The 9,114-nt window shown below is 32.9% G+C and overlaps 1 protein-coding gene across 5 annotated transcripts; it reads right to left on the minus strand.

The window, feature by feature from the left end:
• Positions 1 to 561: 561 nt before the first annotated feature.
• On the minus strand, positions 562 to 8,580 carry LOC110709178. 5 transcript variants are annotated; one of them, XR_002508876.1, is made up of 10 exons: positions 8,263 to 8,579; positions 5,677 to 5,907; positions 4,310 to 4,582; positions 3,929 to 4,226; positions 3,778 to 3,838; positions 1,948 to 2,258; positions 1,796 to 1,850; positions 958 to 1,139; positions 763 to 855; positions 562 to 669 (listed from the first exon to the last, which is right to left on the minus strand). XR_002508876.1 is itself a non-coding variant. In XM_021887394.1 (5 exons), the coding sequence occupies exons 3-5, from the start codon at positions 2,040 to 2,042 to the stop codon at positions 921 to 923; spliced, it is 369 nt and encodes a 122-aa protein (XP_021743086.1). In that variant the 5' UTR covers positions 2,043 to 2,258; positions 8,263 to 8,320; positions 8,430 to 8,571; the 3' UTR covers positions 873 to 920. The 5 variants fall into 5 exon arrangements, 2 of the variants coding, with proteins under 2 accessions (XP_021743086.1, XP_021743085.1); XR_002508875.1 differs by lacking the exons at positions 562 to 669; positions 763 to 855 and having other exon boundaries at positions 862 to 1,139; positions 8,263 to 8,320; positions 8,430 to 8,580; XR_002508874.1 differs by lacking the exons at positions 562 to 669; positions 763 to 855 and having other exon boundaries at positions 862 to 1,139; positions 8,263 to 8,580.
• Between the last annotated feature and the right edge of the window lie 534 nt (positions 8,581 to 9,114).

Below are 9,114 nucleotides of genomic sequence, written 5' to 3' on the forward strand. Positions count from 1 at the left end.
TGTGAACGGTTTACAAGTTTCTAAAAAACTTGTTGGCGACTCTTTTGCTCTATCTTCTTTCCCTTTGGACGCCACCGTACTTTAGTGTATAATCACAGTGGGGTTCAAGTTTGGGGTAATTCTTGAAATATTCCCTACAAGCCCTAACATGATACTAACATGATATTAGGAAAGAAATAGGAAGCATCATAATAATATCAGAAACATTGGTTAACCCCAAACATGATATTAGGAAGCAATAAAAACATTCTAACATGATACTAAGAATCAGCAAAACAATCTAAGCATGATTTTTATAATAATAATGAAATTAAATTACTTATTTCAATGCCTCGTACCTCTTTTTGATAAAAAAATACACACGTTAGTAACTTCAAGGAAAATAACAAATCAAAACAATTAAATTAAATAATTGAAATAGAGATTTGGGACCAAACCCTCATAAATATTTATTATGCATATTAAGTATGATATAAGGCTAATGTAGGCATAACTATTTAAATAGTAACATGAAAGACAGAACAACAATAATATTCCTGGGATATTTCCTTGTAATCTCACATACTTTTTTGTCTTCTCATATAATCTCACATAGATGGGATCTTGTTGCACTTCAGCATGTTCAGATGACCCTTCGACTTGATTGGCAACAATTGGTGGCTCGTTAATCTACGTATGAAAAAAATACACACCATATCATAGAATTTACAATAAATAATGTCTAACTTATACTTTTCGTAGTAAAAGGCCAAAACTACACACCATATCATAGAAAATTCTTGCTGTGGACTTTGCACCATTAGCCGGTGTTTCAGTTAACTTCAATTTATTTGTTGTGTTCACTTTGCTAATGGCCTACAAGTTGAGTCGGCAAGTTAATGTAGTATAATTGCAAAAATATTTAGCAGATTAACAATAAATTAAACAAAGGAAGCACTCCAATACTCATAAACCAACCAATCCCACTGTATCGGATCAATAGTTGAAGGTCTATTGTCTCTAGCCTCTGCCTTTGTTTTGCCTATATAGTATTTTTCTTTGAGTCTAAACCTCCAATGCCTATATAATATAGAACATTGAAAGCTCAATGCATCAGTCGCGTCCGCACCACCAATCTTTTCAGGTAAATTGTATTTTGCCTAGTAAATAATCAAGTTAAAAATAAAAATAAATATGACAGAACATATCATTATTAATAAAAATAAATCTGACAGAACATATCATTATTAAGCTAATTTACAGGAAGTACAACAAGGCAGTGGGGTGTGGTCAGGTTGAGGGATTGACTTCCCGAAGCAGCAGGTTTAGCCCACCTGAAGGTTGCTTGAAGGTAAACACTGATGCAGCTATAATTACAAGGTATGGGGTGGGCCTTGGTGTTGTTATACGTGGTGATAGGGGGCGTTTGCTTGTTGTTGCAGTGAAGAGATATCAAGGTGATTTTTCTGTCAAGCTGGCCGAGGCCCTTGCTGCTAGGATGGGGCTGCTATTAGCTAAGTCTCTATCCCTTACTAAAGTCGAGTTGGAAGGGGATGCAAGCGCTGTTATTACTGCTGTTAAGAAACAAAAGGTTGGCAGATCAACATAAGGTAATGTTGTTGCACATTATGCTGCTAGGATTCCTCCCCCTAGTGGGTCGGAATTTGTTTTTCTTGACTCTTTTCCCCAAGGTATATTAGCCTTGGCGGATGTTGATTTGGTTTGATTAATAATATTCCCGACTTGCTTTAAAAAAAATCTAATTTATCTAACTATATATAACTTTTATAATTATGTTATATATACTTTGACTCACCAAAATCTTGTCATATAAAATATTCTTCGCATCAGGATCCATTTTAGCCCAATTCCTGTGACAAAAAGAAAATATTACAATCATAATCATCCACATACACATTAAGAAATGGAAATGATAAAAGGTAATTTTATCAAGTGTAATAGGCATACAATGCATTCAAAGGACAAAACTCTTCCACCCAATTGCTACAATCATATATGAACTCATTTGCCTTTTCACTAACCACATGCCGAAGCTCATCCATAAAAGTTAACGTAATCTTTTCTTCTGGATTTCTTTCTCTTTTGGAAGCATATTTTAAACCCCTTTAGGGCCACGCCTCTTACGATTAGGGATTTTTTTTCGAAGCTCAGCTTGGTCAATCCTTCGCTTTTCACGATAAGTCAACCTTGGTGGTGGTTGTTGAATCTCATTTTCTTGTTGATCTTGTTCTGATGAAGTTGGAATTATTGACATTTTCCTATAAAAAAATAAATAATTAAATAAATTATGAGCAACATTAAATAAGATGGTTCTGCATTCAGAGCAACATAAAATGTAGTTCAAAAGAAGTGAATTATGAGCATGAAACTAACTAGTAACATTGTAGAGATCATTTCCACAAAGATAACAATCACAAATCATAAAAAAAGTTGTTAGGAAACATGGTTTATACTTGTCTATATGCATAGTATTATGCGAGTTAATGAATACTGCCTTACAAAAATAAAAAATTTGGCCAATAAACAAGCAATATTCATGTTAACTCACTGAAAGAGCATTTTAATTCCCACATGTTAAGCTAGAATTGAGGAGAAAACACATATTACCTACTGTTAATCAGAGTACCCCCTTTAATTCCCTCATTGCTTAAATCTTTTATCATCCATTAGCATAAGTGAACTAAAACATAATCTAAATAATAAAAGCAAAAATTAGAAAAGTTACAGTTAGCTACTACTTACTCTGCACAAATACATAAAAAACAGAAAATTAGTTAAACCAAGAGGTTATAGACATTATAACTAAAGAAAAAGCTTTGATAAAGCATATGAGCATATATAATTATTTAACTAGTTTCAAATATATAAATAAATGACTCTTTCATATGCTAAGTATGTTATTCACTAGAACTATCATTGTCATCATCATTGTCTTCAAGGTCATCGTCAAGAGCCTGCAATGTAGATTCCATATTAGACAATTCTTCCTCCTCCTCTTCTTCTTTTTCTTCCTCCTCTTCCTCTTCATCCTCATTAATGAAATCATCTCCTTGGTTGATATTAGCGTACACCACTTCATTTTCAACATCATCCCTAACTATATTAATGTCTTCATCATATTTATTTTCATAGTTAGTAACCGGTGGAGCCACATGATCCCATAATGACTCGCTTTCATGAGTATCTTCATCATTAGGGAAATCAAAGAAGTTTCGTGGATTTGCCTTAATTACATATCTCCAATTTGTTTCATTATGAGAAGCCACATAGAAAACTTGTTCAATTTAAGAAGCTAAAGCAAATGACTCATTGGTTCTTAACCTCCGAGTAACATTGATAAGCACTGCTTCTAAATTGTCTTTTTTAATCCCTTTCCCGTCACTAAACACGTCAAACCACTTACACTTAAACAAAATAACTTTGGGACTTGTTCGATTTTTTAAGGCACCATACTCTAACACAATAACCTCCTCTAAAATCCCATAAAAATTCTTTTCTCCACTTTCCTCATCGCCTTTAACCACCACACCACTATTTTGAGTTTTTCGATTTCTTTGTCGTTTTTTGGTGTGAAATCTAAATCCATTAATGATATATCCATCATAAGTCACAACACGTTTCATGGGTCCTCTTGCTAAACAAAATAACTCTTCGGTAACCCTTACATCCCCATCTTTCAACAACTTAATAATCTGTATTTCACAATAAGTAATAAAGAAAATAATCAAGAAAAGAGAAAAAATACATAATAGGAAAAAAAAGGGTATGCTCACTTACCTTATTCTCAAACCACTTGTAAAAGTCAATCTTTGGAAGACTCGTATCATTCAGATACTCACTAACCAAAGAAATTAAGGAACTAATAGTTAGTTAATTGTATATATTTTTAATAAAAAAAATTTCAAATCAATCACATCAAAACACTTACTCTAAGAAAGGTTGTGCTTCTTCACAATTTTTTAGAACATAAAGGTGATCTTCTTTCCATTCATCAAAAGCGAGCTGCTTTATACCCTAAAGACTTGCCCATTTTAGAAAAAATGGACAGGGTATGGAGTTGTTCATGATCGATATCGTCATTTCGATCTAGACGGTTAAATTGCGTCTCAATCTTAGAAATATATCTTGAGCAAAATAATAGACATTCCATTTCTATGTACTCATTAGCAATTGAAGCTTCAGGGTGAGCTTTGTTCCGTACAGATGATTTAAATGTCCTCATCGCCCTTTTTCAAAAAAAAAATTAGTTATAATCTATAAGTATTTATTTATATATAAAACCTCTTTTTTTTATAAATTAAGACCTTACCTTTCAAAACGATACATCCATCAATAATGTACTGGGCCGACAATCCTAGATTCAGTGGCCAAGTGAATTGGAAGATGTATCATCACATCAAAAAATGCAGGAACGAATATACGTTCTAACTTGCACAAGGTGATTGCGATATTTGATTCCATTCGCTCTAAGTCGGAAACCTTCAAAGTTTTTGAGCATAATTGCTTGAAAATTAAACTGAGCTCCCTTAAAGGCTCCAACACTTTCTCATCTATGACACCCTTAAAGGCAGGGTAAGCAAATCTTGCATGAAAACATGGAAGTCATTAGTTTTCATTCCAATGATCTTTCCATCTTGTAAAGATGTACACCGCGATATATTTGAACCATATGCATCAGGAAAAGCTAAGTTAAACAGAAAGGTGACTATTTTTCTTCGTTCATTCAAAGTTAGGTGGTATGTTGCTGGAGGGACTTTATATTTCTTATCTCCTAAATGCTTGGCACGTAATTGACTATGCATCTTCATATCATCTAAGTCCAATCGCGCATTTAAGGTGTCTTTATTCTTCCCTAATAAATCAAGTAGTGTGCTTAATATACTTTAACAAATATTTTTTTCTATATGCATAACATCTAAGTTGTGTCGCACTAAAATATGTCTCCAATATGGCAATTGAAAGAAAACACTTATTTTTTTCCATTGATGCACAATGTATTGTTCGCCTCTCTTTCGTTTTCTGATAACACCTTTTCCAAATTCCACATTTGAATAGCCACTCAATTGCTTTAAAACATCATGTCCTCTAAGTGGAGTAGGAGGAGGACCCCATTCAACTTTTCCAGCAAACAAATTCCTATCACGTCTCCATTTGTGATGTGGCTCTAAAAATACTCTATTATCCATATAACAATATTGTATATAAAAAATGTTTAACCAAGATGATCTTGTATCTTTATGACAATTAGGGCATGCACGTTCTCCAACCAGAGAGATTAGCATAAGCTTGAAAGTCACTAATAGTCTACAACAACACTGCTCGCATATTAAATGTCTCTTTGGCATGAGCATCAAAAGTTTTTACCCCTGTCTCCCACAATCCCTTTAGTTCATCAATTATAGGTTGCAAAAAAACATCTATATCATTTCCCGGAGATTTGGGACCGGGAATTAGCAAAAATAATATCATGTTATCACTTTTCATGCACATCAAAGGAGGTAAGTTATATGGAACTGACATCACTGGCCAAGTGCTATATCTGCTACTCATGTTAGCACCAGGATTAAAGCCATCACTTGCCAAACCCAAGCGTATGTTACGAGCATCAGCAATTAAGCTTGGATATATTTTATCCAAGGACTTACATGCTTCTGAATCAGCTAAGTGTCTCATTACCTCATCTTTTGAGCATTCATCTTTATGTCATCGCTTGTCCTTTGCTAACTTCGAGGAGACAAACATCCTTTGCAACCTTGGAATGACAGGAAAATGACGTAATACTAATTGAGTTTTCTTTTCAGCAACACCCTCGTCTTCGTCACCAAAAGACACATCACCACCTTGCACAACTTTTTCCTTCCATCTAGGAGTCAAGCATTTAAGGCATTTTTCTTCATTTGGAAACTCCTTGCGATACAAAATGAAATGGTTAACACATGCATCAATCTTTACATAATCCAATCCTAATGCTTTTGTATATTTTTTTTATTCATAAGAATTAGATGGAAATTTTTTATCATGATTAAATGCCCTATGTAATGTATTCAATAACATTGAAAAAGACTTATCACTCCACTTATTTCTAACTTTAATGTGTAGTAATGTGATAAGAAACTATAATCTCTTAAATGTCTTGCACCCTGGATATAATTTGGCCTCCATGTCTTCGAGCAATGTCATTAACTCCTTACTAGGAGTTTCATCATTGCCACTACTAGAACCAAACTCCATGGCGTTACCACCATCACTATGAACCTCATAAGTTGTACTATTATTCCATGCATTTGTGGCATCAAAAACCAATGGACCCATGTCATCAAATGGTTTATCATCATCATCGTCATTATCTGAGGCCTCCATCGTGTTATCATCTTCATTATTAACATCTAGCCCACCACTTTCTCCGTGACTCACGCATGGGTTATAACTACTATCTACACTATATACTAGTAAGTGGCATTGCATAGTTTTTCGATCATGGGCCAAACTCAATCTACAGTTTAAACAAGGACATTTCAACAAGGTGTCATCATTTTTTTCCCTATAAGCAAACTTTAAAAACTCGTCAACTCCTGCTTTATACTCTGGTTTTCGTCTATCCTTTATACTATTGTGGTTCATCCAAGTTCGATCTCTATTCATTCTTGAAATTTAAAATAAAAGATAGTCCGTAACAGCATAATAGCAAAAAAATAGTTAGTTATAAAATCAAGAAAAAGTTTATAGGTTAAAAACAATCAAATTATGCTAAGTTAATCACCTCCACTTTCGAAAAAATATCAAAGTATAGCTAATGCTAAGGATTTTTGTGTTATCCTAAAAATCTAAAATACAAAGTACCATTCTTCTTTATATTTTCTTTTAGGCCTACTTTTTTACATACTGATAGCTTTTGGTAGTCAAAATTTTAATAATAAATTATAAAAACAAAGAACAAAAAAAATTAGTCATCTAAAAGTTAATAATAAGAACTATCCATCCACACAAACCAATTATTAATCCATATCCTAGGCACACCAATTAATAAGAACTATCCATCCACATAAACTAATTATTAATCCATATATTAAGCACACCAATTAAGTCAAAAAGTGTATACACAATTAAACATATCATATGCTTAGATGTTTCTTTATTATATCGTTTTTCTTACATTAATTTGGCCAAGGCATACTACTGGATAAATTTCATCAAAACATATCTCTTAAAGCAATAATTTCGGGTACTATTCAAATCATATAGCTGTACAAAATTGATAATAATTCAACCCATATAGATATCTATCTATCTATATATATATATATATATATATATATATATATATATATATATATATATATATATATATATATATATATATATATATATATTGAAGTATAATACAATCAAAAGCAATCAAATAAAAAAACACCAACTTGAATATTGGTAGCTTGATCAAGAAACACTAATGTTCAGATCTTCTTTGAAGCTACTAAGCTCCTGAACCAAAGGGGTAATAGAAGGATCTTTACAATTAAGCAAAAAAATTAATTAGTTTGTGGTTCATTGTAGTCAGGTTCTTATTTGCACATAAGTTAATCAGAATGAAAGTCAATATTTATCATACTCTATTGATTATGCTCACTTATATTACATGGGTAGTTCAAATAAAGATTCTAGTTTGCCATATTTTAAAATAACACATGTTCTCTTATAGTTGAATCTCTCTATATGTACTCAGTTTACTCATGTAATAATTAGAATGTTAAGTTCTATATTGTAAATCTGTAACAAACTAATAACAACTGAAATTATAAAAAATCAGACCCGATAGAAAACCACTTATCAAAGTAATTTAACTAATATCATTGTCCTTCAACATCCTAAATACAATATAATTTTCATTGAATATTAAGCGAGCTAATATCCTCTAATATGCTCTCTTATAATTGATATTACACGAGCAATTATAATTCAATCAGATTCTGGGTTAATCTTACCCAACTAAGAATCCTTACAATTTCTTGGGACAAATCTGTCATCTAAGCTTCTTACATCACGGCAAACAAAATCAGGGAAATTAACCAAAACTAATAGCGTCATTGATCTAAATTGGAAAAATTAGAAGCATAGAATATTTTCAAGAACAATTTTGCATTTCATTATTGAAACAAAACTCGAATGTCACTCGATTAATATAGAAAAGAACAATTATTTTGCATTAAAATCTTTTTTTTTTACAGAAAACAAAATTCGATTGATATTAATCACTATGTAACTGACCCGTTAAGAGGATGCGTTGAAGCCGTTGTTATCGCCTCCCTTAACACCGCCGGACCACCTATATGAATTAACAAACAAATTAGGGTTTAACAAAATTACAAACTAGAAAGTAATATTGAGAAAGGGAAAACATGGATTTAGATATTGTATAAAGAAACAAAATTGACCAAAAACACGCAAAAACTATAGCTCTTCAATGGCTTTCGCAAGCTCTGGTACAAATAGGGGACAGAGGAAATGGAAGAACTGAACTAAAGAAACTGATGATGTACGGAATTTAATATTTGATGTTTTGGCATATTTGGGATTTTTATTAAGCGGGTTTTATTTCCGCCCAATTTTAATTGATGGGCAACGGCATTAAACATCCTTTTCAGCCCAATTTAATTGGTTTGGGTAATGGGTTAAGTTATTTTGTTGCCCTACTCATATTAATGGGCAACTATCAATAATTTCGTGGCCCATTTATGAATAAGGGCAACGCAAATCTTGATCGTCGCATGTTATTGTACATTGGGCGACAAAAATTACCTCGTGGTCCATACTTAGATGTTTGGGCGACGATTATTAATTTTGTCGCCCATAAATTATTAATCCGTTGCCCAAAATTGTTTTTCTTGTAGTATAGGCAAACCTTAGATACTCTAGAACCTTAATTTACTGTTATTTTGCATATTATAGCATGGATAGATAACAAGGTTTTGGTTCTCATTCTAGGGAGGCTCATCAGGAGGACAATCCCATCATCGCCGGCGTAGGGACCTCCTCTTACCTAAGGACGTTCCCAGAGTGGGATGAGGGCACTCTGTATATTGTGTCCTAGTCTCATATTTCGGAGCGCGTTCGGCAAGG

Source organism: Chenopodium quinoa, unplaced genomic scaffold (assembly GCF_001683475.1).
Source record: "Chenopodium quinoa cultivar QQ74 unplaced genomic scaffold, ASM168347v1, whole genome shotgun sequence".
NCBI classification, from domain to species: Eukaryota; Viridiplantae; Streptophyta; class Magnoliopsida; order Caryophyllales; family Amaranthaceae; genus Chenopodium; species Chenopodium quinoa.

Excerpts from the sequence above, each read along its gene's own strand:
- LOC110709178 (XM_021887394.1), bottom strand. The coding sequence starts at position 2,042 with ATGGATGAGCTTCGGCATGTGGTTAGTGAAAAGGCAAATGAGTTCATA. Across the intron at positions 1,851-1,947 it reads TTTTGTCCTTTGAATGCATT|GAATTGGGCTAAAATGGATC; the intron begins GTATGCCTATTA and ends TTTTTGTCACAG. Across the intron at positions 1,140-1,795 it reads TTTTATATGACAAGATTTTG|GCAAAATACAATTTACCTGA; the intron begins GTGAGTCAAAGT and ends ATTATTTACTAG.